At 37.1% G+C, this 14,787-nt stretch overlaps 10 protein-coding genes and 5 long non-coding RNA genes across 15 annotated transcripts; 7 read left to right on the top strand and 8 right to left on the bottom strand.

Annotated features, from left to right (window-relative positions):
• Window positions 1-83: 83 nt before the first annotated feature.
• hrd3 (HRD ubiquitin ligase complex subunit) lies at window positions 84-2,557 on the top strand. Its single transcript, NM_001021564.3, has one exon. It carries the CDS (start codon window positions 128-130, stop codon window positions 2,267-2,269), a length of 2,142 nt encoding a protein of 713 aa, NP_595669.1. The 5' UTR covers window positions 84-127; the 3' UTR covers window positions 2,270-2,557.
• Window positions 2,492-3,916, bottom strand: sfr1 (DNA recombination mediator Sfr1). The gene has a single exon (NM_001021563.3). It carries the CDS (start codon window positions 3,682-3,684, stop codon window positions 2,785-2,787), a length of 900 nt encoding a protein of 299 aa, NP_595668.1. The 5' UTR covers window positions 3,685-3,916; the 3' UTR covers window positions 2,492-2,784.
• Window positions 3,917-4,113: 197 nt separating this feature from the next.
• mdm12 (ERMES complex subunit, membrane tether and lipid transfer protein Mdm12) lies at window positions 4,114-5,330 on the top strand. The gene has a single exon (NM_001021562.3). It carries the CDS (start codon window positions 4,424-4,426, stop codon window positions 5,243-5,245), a length of 822 nt encoding a protein of 273 aa, NP_595667.1. The 5' UTR covers window positions 4,114-4,423; the 3' UTR covers window positions 5,246-5,330.
• SPOM_SPNCRNA.1449 lies at window positions 5,086-6,279 on the bottom strand. Its single transcript, NR_150333.1, has one exon. It is a non-coding gene; the product is annotated as a non-coding RNA (long non-coding RNA).
• On the top strand, window positions 5,351-6,320 carry SPOM_SPBC28F2.05C (xylose and arabinose reductase). The gene has a single exon (NM_001021561.3). It carries the CDS (start codon window positions 5,367-5,369, stop codon window positions 6,195-6,197), a length of 831 nt encoding a protein of 276 aa, NP_595666.1. The 5' UTR covers window positions 5,351-5,366; the 3' UTR covers window positions 6,198-6,320.
• Window positions 6,303-6,965, top strand: cwf7 (Prp19 complex subunit Cwf7; the record flags this gene model as incomplete). Its single annotated transcript, NM_001021560.3, has 2 exons — window positions 6,303-6,396; window positions 6,436-6,965. The coding sequence occupies exons 1-2, from the start codon at window positions 6,363-6,365 to the stop codon at window positions 6,963-6,965; spliced, it is 564 nt and encodes a 187-aa protein (NP_595665.1). The 5' UTR covers window positions 6,303-6,362.
• A 385-nt stretch (window positions 6,966-7,350) lies between these two features.
• ppi1 (cyclophilin family peptidyl-prolyl cis-trans isomerase Cyp2) lies at window positions 7,351-8,065 on the bottom strand. The gene has a single exon (NM_001021559.3). It carries the CDS (start codon window positions 8,041-8,043, stop codon window positions 7,555-7,557), a length of 489 nt encoding a protein of 162 aa, NP_595664.1. The 5' UTR covers window positions 8,044-8,065; the 3' UTR covers window positions 7,351-7,554.
• Window positions 8,066-8,699: 634 nt separating this feature from the next.
• SPOM_SPNCRNA.5242 lies at window positions 8,700-11,227 on the top strand. The gene has a single exon (NR_194597.1). It is a non-coding gene; the product is annotated as a non-coding RNA (long non-coding RNA).
• On the bottom strand, window positions 8,724-10,045 carry mep33 (translation machinery associated protein Mep33). Its single transcript, NM_001021558.3, has one exon. It carries the CDS (start codon window positions 9,843-9,845, stop codon window positions 8,967-8,969), a length of 879 nt encoding a protein of 292 aa, NP_595663.1. The 5' UTR covers window positions 9,846-10,045; the 3' UTR covers window positions 8,724-8,966.
• Window positions 9,997-12,006, bottom strand: SPOM_SPNCRNA.1448. The gene has a single exon (NR_150332.1). It is a non-coding gene; the product is annotated as a non-coding RNA, possible alternative UTR (long non-coding RNA).
• On the bottom strand, window positions 10,791-11,100 carry SPOM_SPNCRNA.358. The gene has a single exon (NR_150754.1). It is a non-coding gene; the product is annotated as a non-coding RNA (long non-coding RNA).
• On the top strand, window positions 11,404-12,949 carry sua1 (sulfate adenylyltransferase). The gene has a single exon (NM_001021556.4). It carries the CDS (start codon window positions 11,415-11,417, stop codon window positions 12,885-12,887), a length of 1,473 nt encoding a protein of 490 aa, NP_595662.2. The 5' UTR covers window positions 11,404-11,414; the 3' UTR covers window positions 12,888-12,949.
• A 503-nt stretch (window positions 12,950-13,452) lies between these two features.
• On the top strand, window positions 13,453-14,168 carry mgr2. The gene is made up of 2 exons (NM_001021555.3): window positions 13,453-13,553; window positions 13,597-14,168. Exons 1-2 carry the CDS (start codon window positions 13,520-13,522, stop codon window positions 13,923-13,925), a joined length of 363 nt encoding a protein of 120 aa, NP_595661.1. The 5' UTR covers window positions 13,453-13,519; the 3' UTR covers window positions 13,926-14,168.
• Window positions 13,507-14,187, bottom strand: SPOM_SPNCRNA.5241. The gene has a single exon (NR_194596.1). It is a non-coding gene; the product is annotated as a non-coding RNA (long non-coding RNA).
• Window positions 14,188-14,299: 112 nt separating this feature from the next.
• SPOM_SPBC27.05 (uncharacterized protein) lies at window positions 14,300-14,626 on the bottom strand (the record flags this gene model as incomplete). The annotated part of the gene is made up of 1 exon (NM_001021554.1): window positions 14,300-14,626. One exon carries the CDS (start codon window positions 14,624-14,626, stop codon window positions 14,300-14,302), a length of 327 nt encoding a protein of 108 aa, NP_595660.1.
• Window positions 14,627-14,787: the final 161 nt, after the last annotated feature.

Raw genomic sequence — 14,787 nt, 5'->3', positions numbered from 1 at the left:
TATTTCTTTAAGCCCTCCATTCAGGTAACAGAGTCACCGATGATATATAAACTCACCACTTTGGAAATTGAACGGTTCTTTTTAGGAGGGAGGACGGACAAGAGGCACACTTTCAGTAATATTCTTGATGCAGTTGCTTAACTTCCTTATATGTCTGTTCTTTATTTTTAAAAGATGCGTGTTTACGGTAATTGGTGGTGAATTTTCTTATGACAACATTGATAAGAAGCCAATTCTCGTGGCTTCGTATCCTGAAGGGTCGAGGTTTAATGTATCAGCGTCTATTAAAACGCTTCCTGATTTAGTTACTTTAACATTTCCGAAACTCGTTAAAGATCCCGGATACGTATATGAAGAAGCTGAAAAAGGAGATCCGGAATCACAATTTTTAATTGCCATGCTGTACGCCATGGGGCCTGACGAACGCTTAGGTTTATCGTTTCCTCGAAACGAACCGTTGTCTCGAATATTCCTTGAACTATCGGCCACCCAAAATTATACGTATGCTTTACTTGCCCTTGCATATAAGCACCTTAATGGACTTTCTACACCGATGTCTGTGGATAAGGGGGTTGAGCTTTATAAACAAGTAGCTCATCAAATATCATGCTTAGTTCAACCCTTGTCTCATTTTGCTCCTGATATAGCAGCAGAATATCCGGTTGACCTATATGATTTATCACGTACTTCAAGCTATAGTGTTCAGAAAAAAGATGACATCGTTGAATACTTAAAGGACTACGCTTTACGTGGAAATAATATATCGGCCCATATAAGCCTTGCTACGATTTACCAGTACGGAACTCCTGGTAAGTTGAAGGATATAAAATTAGCAGTCAAACATTATCTTGCAGCTATTCGTTTAGTAAATTCTGGAATTCCAGATTCTCCTTCTGAAGCTATAAAGAGTATTCACAACAATCCAAGACATGCGCCAACCACGAAAGAAACTGCTAACAGTTTATCAATTGCAGCTTTCAGGTTAGGCTGTATGGCTCTACATGGTGAACTTGGCAAACCAGATCCATCTCTTGCGTATGCGTGGTTTGAATATGGTGTATCCTTAAATCATTCTTCCTCTAAGGCTGCGATTGCCTACATGTACTTTATGGGATATCCTGTGGCTGAAAACACTGAGTCAATCACAAAACTTTTAGAGAATGCATTGGCTAGCAATGATCCTCTTGCTTTTGCTGTAGCTGGAAAAGTGTCGTTAGCGAATGGTCAAATAGATGAGGCTACAGTACATCTGATAAGAGCTGTATCTAATGGGCATCTTGAATCTGTATTGCATATTGCTGATATATATTATGGTTCCAATAATCAATTGTCAATAGCCTACTATGAAAACTTTATTTCTCGAGTGTTGGAATTGTTCGACGTTAAGACCATCTCTTTTGATCCACTAACTAGACACTTTGCTCATCGCCTTTCCGCCGAGCTCGGTAATTTAATGTCGCAAATTTTGGCAGCAAAAGATCGAGATCCATCTACTTCTTACTTAAAAACCGTCATTTTTCCGACAAATGAACAAACTCATCGTAACGCACGGATTGCGATGAACTATTACTCTCGTGCGGCAGCGAGAAATCACATCCACTCGCTTATAAAAATTGGAGATTTTTACAGAATGGGTTTGGGTACCTCAGCAAAACCTGAATTGGCTTTTTCTTATTACTCTCAGGCGGCTGCCATTCATCCTTCTGCATTGGCTTATTGGCGTCTAGGATGGATGCATGAATATGGAGTAGGTGTCCCAGTGGATTTTGAAATGGCAAAGAAAAACTATGATAATGCTTTAATGCACGATACACGAGCATTTTTGGCTGTGACCTTGGCACGTTTAAGAATGAGGCTTTCTTCTCCCGACAGTTGGTTTTCTAATATTTATCGCATACTTGGAAAAGTCACTTACAAATTTTTGAAGCTTGTGCAATATTTTATTATAAATATTTTTGACATACTAAGCCCGGCAGGTCCGGACTCACAACTTCCCCCAGAACCACCAACACTACAAGTAGATCGTACACCACAACAACCTGACCCTCAAGAAACGTCTGAGTCCTTGCCCTCGCCTAATACTGAAGAGATGGGTGAATCCTATAATGATATTCGTTTCACTTATGATTACATTGATGGAAGGTTTTTGGAGACTGCGTGTGTCACGCTTATTGTGGTAGTTGTCGGACTGGTTTTAATGAGACGCCATCAACAGCATCGACTTCAAGAACGACGTGAGCGAATCATCCGTAGACAAAACCGCGCTTAATAAAAATTGTATCTTCGATTTTTTTGCGTTCTAATTTAAAATTTTGTTGCTCGATGGATGCAGAATAAAAAATATATGTATGTTAGGGTTCGTCGGTGATTAAATCATGCTTTGAATAAATTTTGTTTTTCATCTTTCAATTGGTTGATCTATATTTGTTGTCTGTCAGCCAATTAATCGACTTTTGTTGTTTGAATGTTAAATATCTCCAGAAAAAATTTAGAACCAGAAGGTTCAAAATCAAGAAATTTCAAATTAATGAGACATGTTATTGTATAATGCTAATAATTATATAAATTAAAGTCATAAACTCAGCCTGGAACGATTCATTGTTACATGTAAAGAATTTCGATACCAGCTCGGCGCAATTTGTATGTAAACGATTAAGGTACCTCTGTACGTTCAATTAGTATACCCTTGATTTTGGTGTAAGCTAGCTAAACATATTTAAGTTCGTACTAAAGGTTTTCTAACTAGTACGAACGAAAATTTTTTTAACAATAGTAAGGAGTCCTTTACGATTTCCAATCACCATTTTCTTCATCAAAAGACATCAAATGAACAGGAACACCAAACTGATTTAGAAACATACTCATTGTAAATTCAGTTCGTACTTCCTGAATTTGCCCTTTATTTTCACCTTCTTCAATACGAAAGGACTGAGTAACACCTCCAGCCAAACGAATACGTTCAGCCATTGGTTTAAAAAGTACTTCAGCGGCTTGCTGAGCAGCATTTTTCCATTTCTGTATCAACGTTTGCAAGTCTTTATCTTCATTTTTGGCTTCAACCTTTCGTGCAGTTTCGGCGGTTATGAGCTGCTCTTGTAAATTTCTGACTTCTTTTTCAAGTTTTAAACGACGAGAAAGCAACTGTGTGATTTCAGGGTCGGACTTTGGATTAAGGCAATTAGAGATAGGTGACTTGAAAAGTCGTTTTTGCCGTTTTATTGAATTAGGCGTTGTTCTTAAGGGAGAAGTAACAGGTTCTGAAGAAGTGTTTGTTTCATCAGAGTTAAGATTTGTTACAGCTAACGATGGTTTTAGATTAGTGTCTGCAACTTGAGGACTGGCAGTTTGTCTTAAGGGGCTTTTGAACGGCTTAAGAAGTATATTTTTGGCTTCTCGAGCCCTTTTCTTTGAAAAAGGTGTAGTAATTGGTAAAGAAGTATGTATTTTTGTATCTCGCAGGTCCGGCGTCAAAGCCTTCTCATTCTCTGGATGTACTGTTTCTGACTGCTCGATAAAACCTAGGTTATCTGAGTGATTGCCACTGTTATTGCATTTAGGAGGGTTTTCTATTCCTAACTGACCCTGTGAGTCACGTAAATCACTTTCGCTTAGGGAAACTTTCAAATCTTCTTTACACTGTGAAGTAGCATTTTCATTGAGTTCAGAGTTAATTGTTTGCGACATTTTCAGTTAAATCGTTTTAAAGTACTAATTCGAAGATGAAAGAGTGAATGTTAAATTATAACAAAGATGCAATGAAGCGCGTAACTTTTGTCAACAAACGCGTTGAGTGTAATAGTTGAATGTTTAAACTCTAACTTCAAATAATTAAATGAATTGAATATTAATTGTTATAGAAATGAAGAAATACCACAAATTCCAGATAAACGTTGAAAACGTTTTACTAGCAGAAGGTGAAAATAACAGCAAGCAACAAGAACTTAGGTAGAAGAAGACTGAAGCACATGACTGGTGGTTCCAAAAAATTAAATGTTTATACAAATTACGATAGTAATAAACTAAAAGGTTTATTAATTTACAAATTTGTTTTTTAACCTTTTTTAAACCGCGTAGGCTTTGTTAGAAGGTAATCTGGGAATACCACCTAACTCTACTGACAATACTAGGAGAAAAGATTTTGGTACCTACAGAAGGTAATATTTAAGATAAATAGATATCTTAAAAATTCACTTGCAATTCTCGATGAGTAAAAAAGAACATTGAAGGAAAGGACATTAAAATTGCTGGAGGATTTTGTTTAAAGTATCAAATTCATGCCGTCTTCGTATAAAATTTAGAGAACCGGTTTAAATATTATTTCATTAACCAAGTTGACGAAGAAATTACTTAAATTTTGAAAACTTGCTACAATCGTCATTGAGAGATTCAAGAGTTCGTATTTTTTTTTTACAATTGCAGAACAATGTCTATTGACTTTGATTGGTCAAAGTTAGACTCAGAATTAGAAGCAAAAGTTTTACATCTTCTCGAAGGACAAGTTTCGAATTTGTCGCTACCATCTTATATAAAGCATTTAAAGGTTGTTGACTTCCATTTCGGCAAAGTCTCACCTCAGATTACTATTCAAGAAATCGGCGATCCTGATCCCCAATTTTATGAAAATGAAGCTTTCGAATTAGCTAACCAAGAACTAGAGGGTGATCAATGCTCCCGCAATAATGTTTCACCAGTGCTTACGGATCTTCCACCTTACGCTGCTGAACATCCATTTTCAAGACTAGCATATTTTAATCCCGCATTTAATTCACCCGGGATTCTATCTGCAAGTGGACTCACAAGCCCAATTCCTGAAAGTCGCCCAAGTACTCCAATGGATAATCATCAAGAAAGAGATCGTTCTAACGATTTCCAAGTTACTGCACACGTATCTTATGACGGAGACGCAAATCTAAGCCTGGAAGCGGTTCTATCGATGAATTACCCGAACTCTGAATTTGCAGTTCTTCCATTCAAACTTTCATTTATTAGGATTTCCATCGATGCCATTGCTGTTTTGGCTAAAATGGGAAAGCGGACGCATCTATGCTTCGTTGATACATTGCTGCACGGAACTGGAGAGCATGCATCAAGTGTTATTCGAGATTTAACAGTGGAAAGTATTATTGGAGAATCTAATAAACAGCTGCTAAAAAATGTTGCTAAAGTCGAGAAATTTGTATCGGAAAAAGTTAAACGTATTATTGAGGATGAACTTGTCTGGCCTAGCTATATAACCATTGAATAATTCTTTACAATTATCCTAAATATATAAAAAATTTCCTTTAATCTCCTACTTAAAGGTTTAGGGATTTAGAAAATATTTTTGTCTATACATTGAGCTCTCTCATCTACCTCAACTTACGTTAATGAAACCATTTTCTCCTTCTCAAACCAATTTTGAAAAGGAACAACTTTGCTTTGGTGTATATCAACTTAAGGATTGCTACCAGCAAGTAATTGAGGCACTCTCGCTTGGTATTCGCGTAATTGATTCAGCAATTACATATCGAAATGAAAAAGAATGTGAACAAGCCATTCAAGATTTCTGCCATCAAAATGTGAATATTAAACGTGAAGATATCACCTTAATAACTAAGATTCCTGACTCCTTACAAGGATTTGAACGTACCTGGAAAGCGGTCGAACAGTCTCTTCGCAGAACAGGTCGTCCAAAGTTAGACGTCGTGCTAATACATTCACCAAAGTGGCCCGTACGCCGTATTGAGTCTTGGCGAGCACTATTGCAGCATCAAAAAGAAGGAAGGATAAACAAAATTGGAGTTTCCAACTATAATATTCATCATTTGGAAGAAATTATCAGTCTTGGGTTGCCCCTTCCAGCTATTAATCAGGTCGAATTTTCTGCATTCAATAACAGGCCTACTTTTCTTTCTTACTGTTTTAATCACGGTATTTTAGTACAGGCTTTTTCACCGCTAACAAGAGGATATCGTCTTAGTGATATTCGACTCTTAGATTTATCCTTAAAGTACAATAAAACACCGGCGAATATTCTTCTTCGTTATTGCCTTCAGAAAGGGGTTTCACCAATATTCAAAGCTTCGTCGTTTGTTCATATCCATGAGAACGTGAAGGCTGAGCAATTCATGCTTGACCCATCAGATATGGATGTCATGGATACTTGGGATGAAGAATTCGTGAGTAAACCTACTTGGAATCCTATTATACTTCCTTGAAACATTATAAAAATGATTTTTTGTTAAACTTATATCTCATTGTATGTAGCTTATCATAAATTATGTCTTTGTAAAATATGTGGTATCTCCAAAGTGCTGAGCACTAACCAAATACCAACCACGAACGTCTAATGGAGAGGGCGGATTTTTTCTGGATTGCATAAAATGAGTTATAATATATCTTTGGATTCATTACCTTGTAAGTTTTTTTTTTATGTCTTCTAATCAAATTATTTAGACTTTGAATCTACTTATAACGAAGAAGATAGATCAGCAGCTGCTCAAATTGTTGAGGAGGAGCTAAAGAGATCTGGAGGTTTACTAATTAAACAAGAGGAACAGAAAAAGAAATTTCAATCCCATCGTTTATCAGATCGACTGGAAAATGCCATTGTTGCGGCTGGAAAGGGAGAAAAACTTGCAGCCATCGACGTTCAACGCTACATACAGCTAAAACCACCGGGAACCCGTGAAAGCCTGTTGCAGTCCGCTGTTGTATGGGAATATCAAAAATCTCGCAATGATAACCTTTATTTGCTAGAAAAGCATGGAGAAAAAGCATTTGATAGTTCGTTGGAGGCTTTAGAAGTTCAGCTAGAATTATTAGAAAAAGAGTTAGTAAACACCAAAAAACTTTCGCAAGGATGTAATCGTAAAAGGAAGCATTATCAAATGGAAGTGGGTGCCCGACTTGCTGAAGCTGAAGTAAAGTTTGGACAATTGCTGCAGAGCAGCATTCAGTGCCGTGTTGCTACTCTCTTGTCATAATATCAATTTGATTGAACGTAAATATTATCCCTAATGAATATCATAATCAGAGTTACATTCTTGCGTTAAGGTAATTCGATATAATCCAGGGTGACTAACTTAAGCTTCCTTAGCACTATGGACTTCTATGTAAATAATTAAACATGCCTCACATCAAAAAGACTCCCGGTTTTCGTTTAAGGTTAGGATTACTTTTGATAAGAGTATCCTAGTAAACAGTTAAATGTTAATACAATTACTACTATGCGCGTTATTATGGGCCAACCAAGTCGTCGATTTTTTAACTAAGTTACTTTTTGTCTAACCTCAGTAATACGTACTTTCTTGATTATATGCTATGGATCGTGATCAATAGCTATAAACACTTCGTCGCAGCTTCCTTGTTACTGAAATCTTATTATTACTTATACGTTTAACAGCTGAATGATTTCTCTTAATTTAAAGTTTTTCTCTTTACATTTTCGAATACTTTACAAAAATTTATCGCAAACTTTATAGGAAAAATTGTCGTTAGATGAACTATGACTATCTAGGAACCAATAGTTCTTTTTCATAAATGCATCAACGAGTAAGTTAAAAAAGCACAAGCTTAGACGGTACCACACTTGTCAATGACAATGCGAGCACGAGTAGCACCAGAGTTAGAACCCAAGCTTTCAACCTTCTTGACAACATCCATACCCTCAGTGACCTCACCGAAAACGACATGCTTGCCATCTAACCAGGGAGTGACAACGGTGGTAATGAAAAATTGAGAACCGTTGGTGTTAGGACCAGCGTTGGCCATAGACAACAAACCAGGCTTGTTATGCTTCAAGGCAAAGTTTTCATCAGGAAATTTCTCGCCATAAATGGACTTTCCACCGGTACCGTTACCGCGAGTGAAATCACCACCTTGGAGCATGAATTGGGGAATGACACGGTGGAAGGTGGAGCCAGCATAGCCATAGCCCTTCTCGCCGGTGCAGAGAGCACGGAAGTTAGCAGCAGTCTTGGGAACGACATCGTCGAATAATTTGAAGACGATACGTCCTAAAGGTTGGCCGTTGGCAATAACGTCAAAAAAGCAGTTGGACATGTTGACTAAAAGTGGTTGGGAGAAGTTGTAATTCAAGATGTTTCGCTTTTATATATGCTGGAAAATCGAATCTCGAATTTTACCAAATATATAAAGTGGATTGTTTCAGAAAAGTTATAAGAAAAGATTTATGTATTTAATTCAGGTTTTTTTAACATCGTATTTTTAATGAAATCATCCTTCGTTCAGCCTTCATTGCGTCCTGACTTCACTTGTTCTTTCTACGAAAGTCTGAAGGCTTCTTGTCATTAAGGAAACGCAACAAAGCTACGCAAGTTTACTATCGTAACTCTTTAACGAATATTTGAAAAATTGGTTAATTTCTAGATAACGCGGAGTTTTGCATACTATTATGTCGTTAATTAAATAGAAGTGAAAATCAGTATGCCGTATATGTAAACTAGTAGGATACTCTCTCAGTTGTCTGCGCAATCTGCATAATCAAATTGTTTTGGAATCATGTATAAAAATTCCCATATACGCATCTCAGGCTGGTCGGATGAATTCGTCACTTATAATACTTACCTATTCCATATTGCAAAATGTCTCTACGATATGTCTGACAATACTAAGAAAAAAATGGAAGTTTAGAGGATTGTATACTAGCTACACGACAACTGTTCACAAATACAAGTTTACAAAACTGCAAAATAAAATATAAAAGACGAAAAGTGAGTCATCAGTTCGAAAAAAATATATATATGTTTCATTCAGAGCTGGCAAAAATGAAACCAATAAGCCAAACGAACAAAACAAATAGGCAATATGAAAAGTAAACCTTCAGAAACCCGATGTAAAACATAATGAAAATAATGTATAAGCTAACAAGACATAAAAAATGGAGTAGATTTTAAACAAGAAAAGATCATTTATCACTTGTCTAAAATCCACATTTGAAAAAAATAATTAATAGCCCAAGGACATTAAACGGAAACGATAGGAGCGGTGGCATCCTGAGCTTTAGCCAAAGCTTCTGTTTCACGACGAAGGGCAGAGAAGTCCCAGTCTTCCTCATCACCAACCACTTCGTGAGTTTTGTCTTTGTTGCTCTCAAAGTATTCACGGCCACTTAAGTTACTTCTACCAACAGCGCGGTTACTACGGCGCTCTTCAGCTTGTTTGAGAATACGATCTCTCCGACCATCACTCCATTTTTTAAAGTTTTCTTCAGTTACAGGGGTAAGATTAGGCCCTAATCTATGGCGCTCAATCTCAATAAAGGCCTCAAGACTAATTTCTTCTTTAGTATCATCCTTTTTCTTGTCGCGACTAAGCACGTAGCCATAAGGAAGAGCATGTTTGTAAATACAAGTCATATTACCATTCGGACATTGCCACAACCATCCATATTTGCCAGTTTCACACGCCTCCAGAAAGAACTTACAGACGATGTCCGTATTAATCCAAGGACGTTTCTCAAGAGGCAAATCAGTTTGCTGGTCACGAACATCTGAGTAAAGGTCGATTTTTTGTGACTCTTTAACTTCTTCTTTACGAGTAAGAAAATTCTGAGGTGTTTGTTTCTTGGGTATTGCATTGAACAAAGCAGCCACTTCTGCTTTAGCAGCTTCTGCCGCGCGTTTTTCTTCTTCACGACGTTTGCGAAGAGCTTCCTGACGTTTAGCATCTTTGCTGCCTGAAGCTGCCGCGTTTTGCTCAATTTGACGAATTTTTGCTTGAACCTTGGTAGACCGATTTTTGTTTTTCAACCCAAAAGTAGCGTCAGCTGCTTTTTTTGTAGGATCCTTTTTAGCAGCCTTGCCGGGATCACCCTTTCCTTTTGCGGCCTTTTTAGGTGGCATTTTTTCTTAGACTTCTAAAAGTATCGAATGAAAATGAAAAAGTAAAAACAAAATAAGCAAAGATAAAAATCCACGAAATTTTTTTGAAGGGGTTTTCTTATTTTTTCAATAAATAAATAAACAGGAAATAACGGAAACCAACCGTACTAATGGATAAGGAAAAGAAGGGACCTATCGAGGATGAGATGTTGGAAAAAGGCAGAAAGCCAAGTGTGACATTGAAAAAAAAAAGATTTGTTACACACACAAAGCAATTTACTGAAATGAATCGTATCGTATATTTAACACGCAATTTTTCTTTCGCAATTTGGCTTTTTCAAATAATCGTTATACCGTGATATATCAAAAAATGTACTGCATCACATTTCGTTATCCGTGGATGTAATGCAAAAATTAATAAAGCTAAGGAGGTTTTGGATATACCCACATAATTGGTAGCTAAGCAAACGTACGAGTTGAGTAAATAAAAGTAATATAGATCTCAATTTTTAAAATTATTCGACAATGTAACTTTTCACAGATATCTCAGTTATTTTCGTTGAGCGAGAACTACAGAAATACAGCCAACCAATTAAAAAGATTTGCTAAAAGGGCAGAAAAAAGATACAAGCATCTAGTTAAACACAAAAGAATTTCATGATTTTTCTGCATTAAAAAGCAAACTTGTCAAACATAATTAAGGGTCTCCATTTGATATTCCCATCTTCAATTAAATGTAACCCGTGTGAACAATTTTATTGACTTTAATCATATGATACCGCACCGCTACCAAATCGACTGACAATAAGTTAAAAGAAATTTCCTACTCAGTTTGTAATTATAACTTTCGTCGTTGAGACATTAATTCTGCTTGTTTTTATTGACACCTAATAAACGAATTGGTTTTGGCCATTTAATTGTTTGACAATTTCTTTTAGCTATTCTAGAACGTCTCGCTTTGCTTGGAACACGATAATTTTTTAACACACCCTTGGATTGCGAATTCTGTCCTCATTAGTTTTATTGATGTTCCATGACGATAGAAGATGATGGGTTTCAGGCTTGAACAGAATCCTATATTTTCACTCGTTCGGCATGCTATAGCAGTAAAGGAGTAGATAGGAGAATAAACATCCACGTATACTGGAAAAGCTCCCACGACAATGTAACAAGACACCTACTACGGTGAATGAGGTCTCCGATTTTAATACGTATGTAAGAGTTAAAAGCGAAATTTGTAAGTGGAAGTAACGCTTCAATAAAACGATTGTTATCGAAGAGTTTTCTCAGTAGAATGGATGCAAGTTGTATGTGTTTTGGAGTGGACGAATGAAACATGCTGAAAAAAATAAACTTACTTAAGATTATCATTAAGCGAGCGAGTAAAATTGCTAATTTCGGCAAGTTATGTTGTCACAAGTTTGTGACTACTCAGTAAAATTTTGGGGAAAAATTCATTCTCCGCTAAATGGAAATTGCGCGAGAAATTGCCAATTGCCGACGTCTATTGTCCCGCCTACGGTTGGATTCTATTAGTCAGTACGTAGATATAAATAAACAAGCAGGTCCTTTACGATTTGGGGTGTCAAAATGACTAAAGCTTTGTTGAAAGATCTTAACGCCAGAGATGCTCCTCTGAGAGAACAACTGGAACAGGAGGCTACTAGCCTTCCCAAAATTGTACTATCGGAACGTCAGTTTTGCGATGTGGAACTCATTTTGAACGGAGGTTTCAGTCCATTAGACGGATTCATGAACCAAAAGGATTATTTGAATGTCGTCGAGAATTTGCGTCTCAGCACTGGCGAGGTCTTTCCCATCCCTATCACCTTGGACCTCAATGAATCGCAGGCCGATTCTTTGAAGGCCGGTGATCGTGTTGCATTATTAGATCCTAGGGATGGGCAAACTGTTATTGCCATTTTGACTGTTGAGGACAAGTATACCCCAGATAAGGCGAACGAAGCTGAAAAGGTATTTGGTGCTAATGATCGCGCCCACCCTGCCGTCGACTACTTGTTTGGTCGTGCTGGAAATGTGTATGTTGGTGGTAAACTTCAAGCCGTTACTCCTATTCGCCATTTCGATTTCGTAGAGTACCGCTACTCACCTGCTCAACTTCGCTCTGACTTCCAGCGTAACAACTGGAATCGCGTCGTTGCTTTCCAAACCCGTAATCCCATGCATCGCGCCCATCGTGAGCTTACCGTCCGTGCTGCTAAGCAACACGGTGCCCGTGTGCTCATTCACCCTGTCGTCGGTATGACCAAGCCTGGTGATATCGATCACTTCACCCGTGTGCGTGTTTACGAGGCTATTCTCCAACGCTATCCTAAGGGTTCCGCCAAGCTCTCTCTTCTTCCCTTAGCCATGCGTATGGCTGGTCCTCGTGAAGCTTTATGGCACGCCATCATTCGTAAGAACTACGGTGCTTCTCATTTCATCATTGGTCGTGATCATGCTGGTCCTGGTAAGAACAGTCAAGGCGAGGATTTTTATGGTCCTTACGATGCTCAGTACCTTGTTGAACAATACGCTCAGGAAATCGGTATCACCATTGTTCCTTTCCAAATGATGACTTACCTTCCTGATGAGGACATCTACAAGCCAGTTGACAAAGTCGAACCCGGTACCCGTACTTTGAACATCAGTGGTACTGAACTTCGTCGCCGTCTTCGCGTCGGTGCCAACATCCCTGAGTGGTTCTCTTATCCAGAGGTTGTCGCTATTTTACGTCAATCCTATCCTCCCAAATACTCTCAAGGATTTGTTTTGGCTGTTCCTGCCACCTCCGATAAACTTCTCCCCAGCGCTCTAGTTTCAGCCTTGAACGAGGATGGTCGCCGCCATGTCACTCTTTTACCTCGCTTAGATGCTATTTCAGTGTTTTACGCCCAAGAATTGCAACGTGCTGGTGCTGCCGTTGTTGTTTCTCTGGCTGATGCTGATGCATCTGTTAAAGTACCTGCTGAGTGGACTACCGTAAACATCAAGCCCAAAGACTCTGTTTCTGAGGTTACTTTTGCTGTCCTTTCACAATTGTCTGACGAAGGCTATCTTTAAAATAATGTTTTTTGACATATATATATATATATATATATACATATATCCATTTTTGTTCTTTTATGTTCTACTTGTCTATTAAATAATAAAATAATTGCTGCAGGAATGACAACACTCCCTCATTAGAACTTTGCCATTTGTAGATGTAACTAAGAATGCAACTCAATTAAATTTCGCTAAGGACATGTTAGTAATTAATTAGCGATAGGCTTCTTAATAACAAAAGGTAGGAAATTCAATCCGAAGCCGAGGGGAATTAATTTATTATATATGTCAGATATACATAGCAGACTTTAGCAATTGCAATACATGCCAATGCAATGTTTTATTTTAATTCAGAAGTCATTATAACGTTAAGCCTATGCTCTCACTTAACGCATGCCTGGATGTAATACATTGTTACATTTACTTAAAAAAACTGGGCTTATAAAAAATATATATATAGGTTTTCTTTAAATTAACATTTCCTAAACTAAACTATTGATTTAACAAAAGAAATTGTTACATCTATTGTTATACCTAGGTATCCAATATAATAACTGTATACTACCTTACTTTTCCTACCAACAAAATCCCCCTTGAAACTAGTGCTCTCTATTTCTAAATAAAAGTAAGACCTTTAACTACTCAAAATGCAATCTATGCAACCTTCAACTGTGGATAAGCGTAAGTTCTATATTGTATGAATTCAGTCATTAACACTGAACAGTAAAAATGGGCGCCATTATGGGTTCAGCTGCTGGACTTGGCATCGGGTTTTTATTTGGAGGAGTAGCAGTTTTGCGCTATGGGCCTGGTCCACGTGGATTCTTAAGGACCTTAGGTCAATACATGTTAACATCTGCGGCCACTTTTGGCTTTTTCATGTCCATCGGCTCTGTAATTCGCAACGAAGATATACCACTAATACAGCAGTCAGGCTCACATTGGAATCAAAGATTATTAAATGAAAATGCAAATTCCAGTCGTATTTTTGCCTTGGCTATGCAACAGGCCAAAAGTTCTCCACGTAAATCAAATGAAGTTGCTGAGTGCTAATTTCGTTTAATCCGATTATAATAAAAGTATCATACTATCATTTTGTTAGTATATGAGGTACAATATTTGTTTCTCCTGAATTCTGAGTTAAAGATGTACTGATGATTGTACTATCATGCATTTAAACTAAAAAGCTTTGGCCGCTACATCAAAGGACTTTTGCATTTTTCTGATAGTTCATGTTTAAAAAAGTCTTTATACCATATTGTTAATATTTTGATGGCGATTTAATTTTCCTTAAAATTTTTACGATTTAAAGATTTGGGTAATTTGCTAGGTGGTAAATTGGTAAATTAGTTTGTTTCGATGAATAATATTTGTAGCAATAGTTACAAAAAATGATCGAAGACAAGCTATTACAAATAAGCTAATTATTATTTGATCATAAAGATATTTAGAAACAATACTTGTGCCTTAAAACTTGCAATATCAATAATGCTTGTCATAAGGAAGATTCGGTTACATATGGGTTGAAGATACATATGCTCATTAGTATTATTAAATGTATTATATATGCTTGATGTTATCACTTCTTTAGATGCTAATTGTAATGTAAATGCGTCTGTTGTCTCTTTTTGTACACGCATTATTAGTTGGTATCTTATATAAAACTTCGATTCAATCTCCAACTGGTAAAGCAAAATGCAATTAATGCCAGAATAAAATAAATATGCAAGTCCATAAACCGTTGTATGCACCATTCATAAGCAGAATTTACTGCGTTCATAAAGTTGCGAAAGCATAGTCTTCAAAATCTTTCGTTTGCTTCTTAGCCAAAATTCAAAAAAAAACTTGAAAGCACCTGCAAAAAGGTCCAAGAAGGAAAAAAGTTTATAATCGGAACATCTTCCTTATACAGCTG

The sequence above is a fragment of the Schizosaccharomyces pombe genome, assembly GCF_000002945.2.
Source record: "Schizosaccharomyces pombe strain 972h- genome assembly, chromosome: II".
Taxonomy (NCBI): domain Eukaryota; kingdom Fungi; phylum Ascomycota; class Schizosaccharomycetes; order Schizosaccharomycetales; family Schizosaccharomycetaceae; genus Schizosaccharomyces; species Schizosaccharomyces pombe.
This window is presented reverse-complemented; position numbering and strand designations above follow the sequence as displayed.

Bases quoted from the DNA above. Each gene is read 5' to 3' on its own strand.
- SPOM_SPBC28F2.05C (NM_001021561.3), top strand. From the start codon at position 5,367: ATGAAACCATTTTCTCCTTCTCAAACCAATTTTGAAAAGGAACAACTT.
- mgr2 (NM_001021555.3), top strand. From the start codon at position 13,520: ATGCAATCTATGCAACCTTCAACTGTGGATAAGC. The intron at 13,554-13,596 runs GTAAGTTCTATA...AACACTGAACAG, and splicing joins ACCTTCAACTGTGGATAAGC to TAAAAATGGGCGCCATTATG.
- mep33 (NM_001021558.3), bottom strand. From the start codon at position 9,845: ATGCCACCTAAAAAGGCCGCAAAAGGAAAGGGTGATCCCGGCAAGGCT.
- ppi1 (NM_001021559.3), bottom strand. From the start codon at position 8,043: ATGTCCAACTGCTTTTTTGACGTTATTGCCAACGGCCAACCTTTAGGA.
- mdm12 (NM_001021562.3), top strand. From the start codon at position 4,424: ATGTCTATTGACTTTGATTGGTCAAAGTTAGACTCAGAATTAGAAGCA.
- sfr1 (NM_001021563.3), bottom strand. From the start codon at position 3,684: ATGTCGCAAACAATTAACTCTGAACTCAATGAAAATGCTACTTCACAG.
- sua1 (NM_001021556.4), top strand. From the start codon at position 11,415: ATGACTAAAGCTTTGTTGAAAGATCTTAACGCCAGAGATGCTCCTCTG.
- hrd3 (NM_001021564.3), top strand. From the start codon at position 128: ATGCAGTTGCTTAACTTCCTTATATGTCTGTTCTTTATTTTTAAAAGA.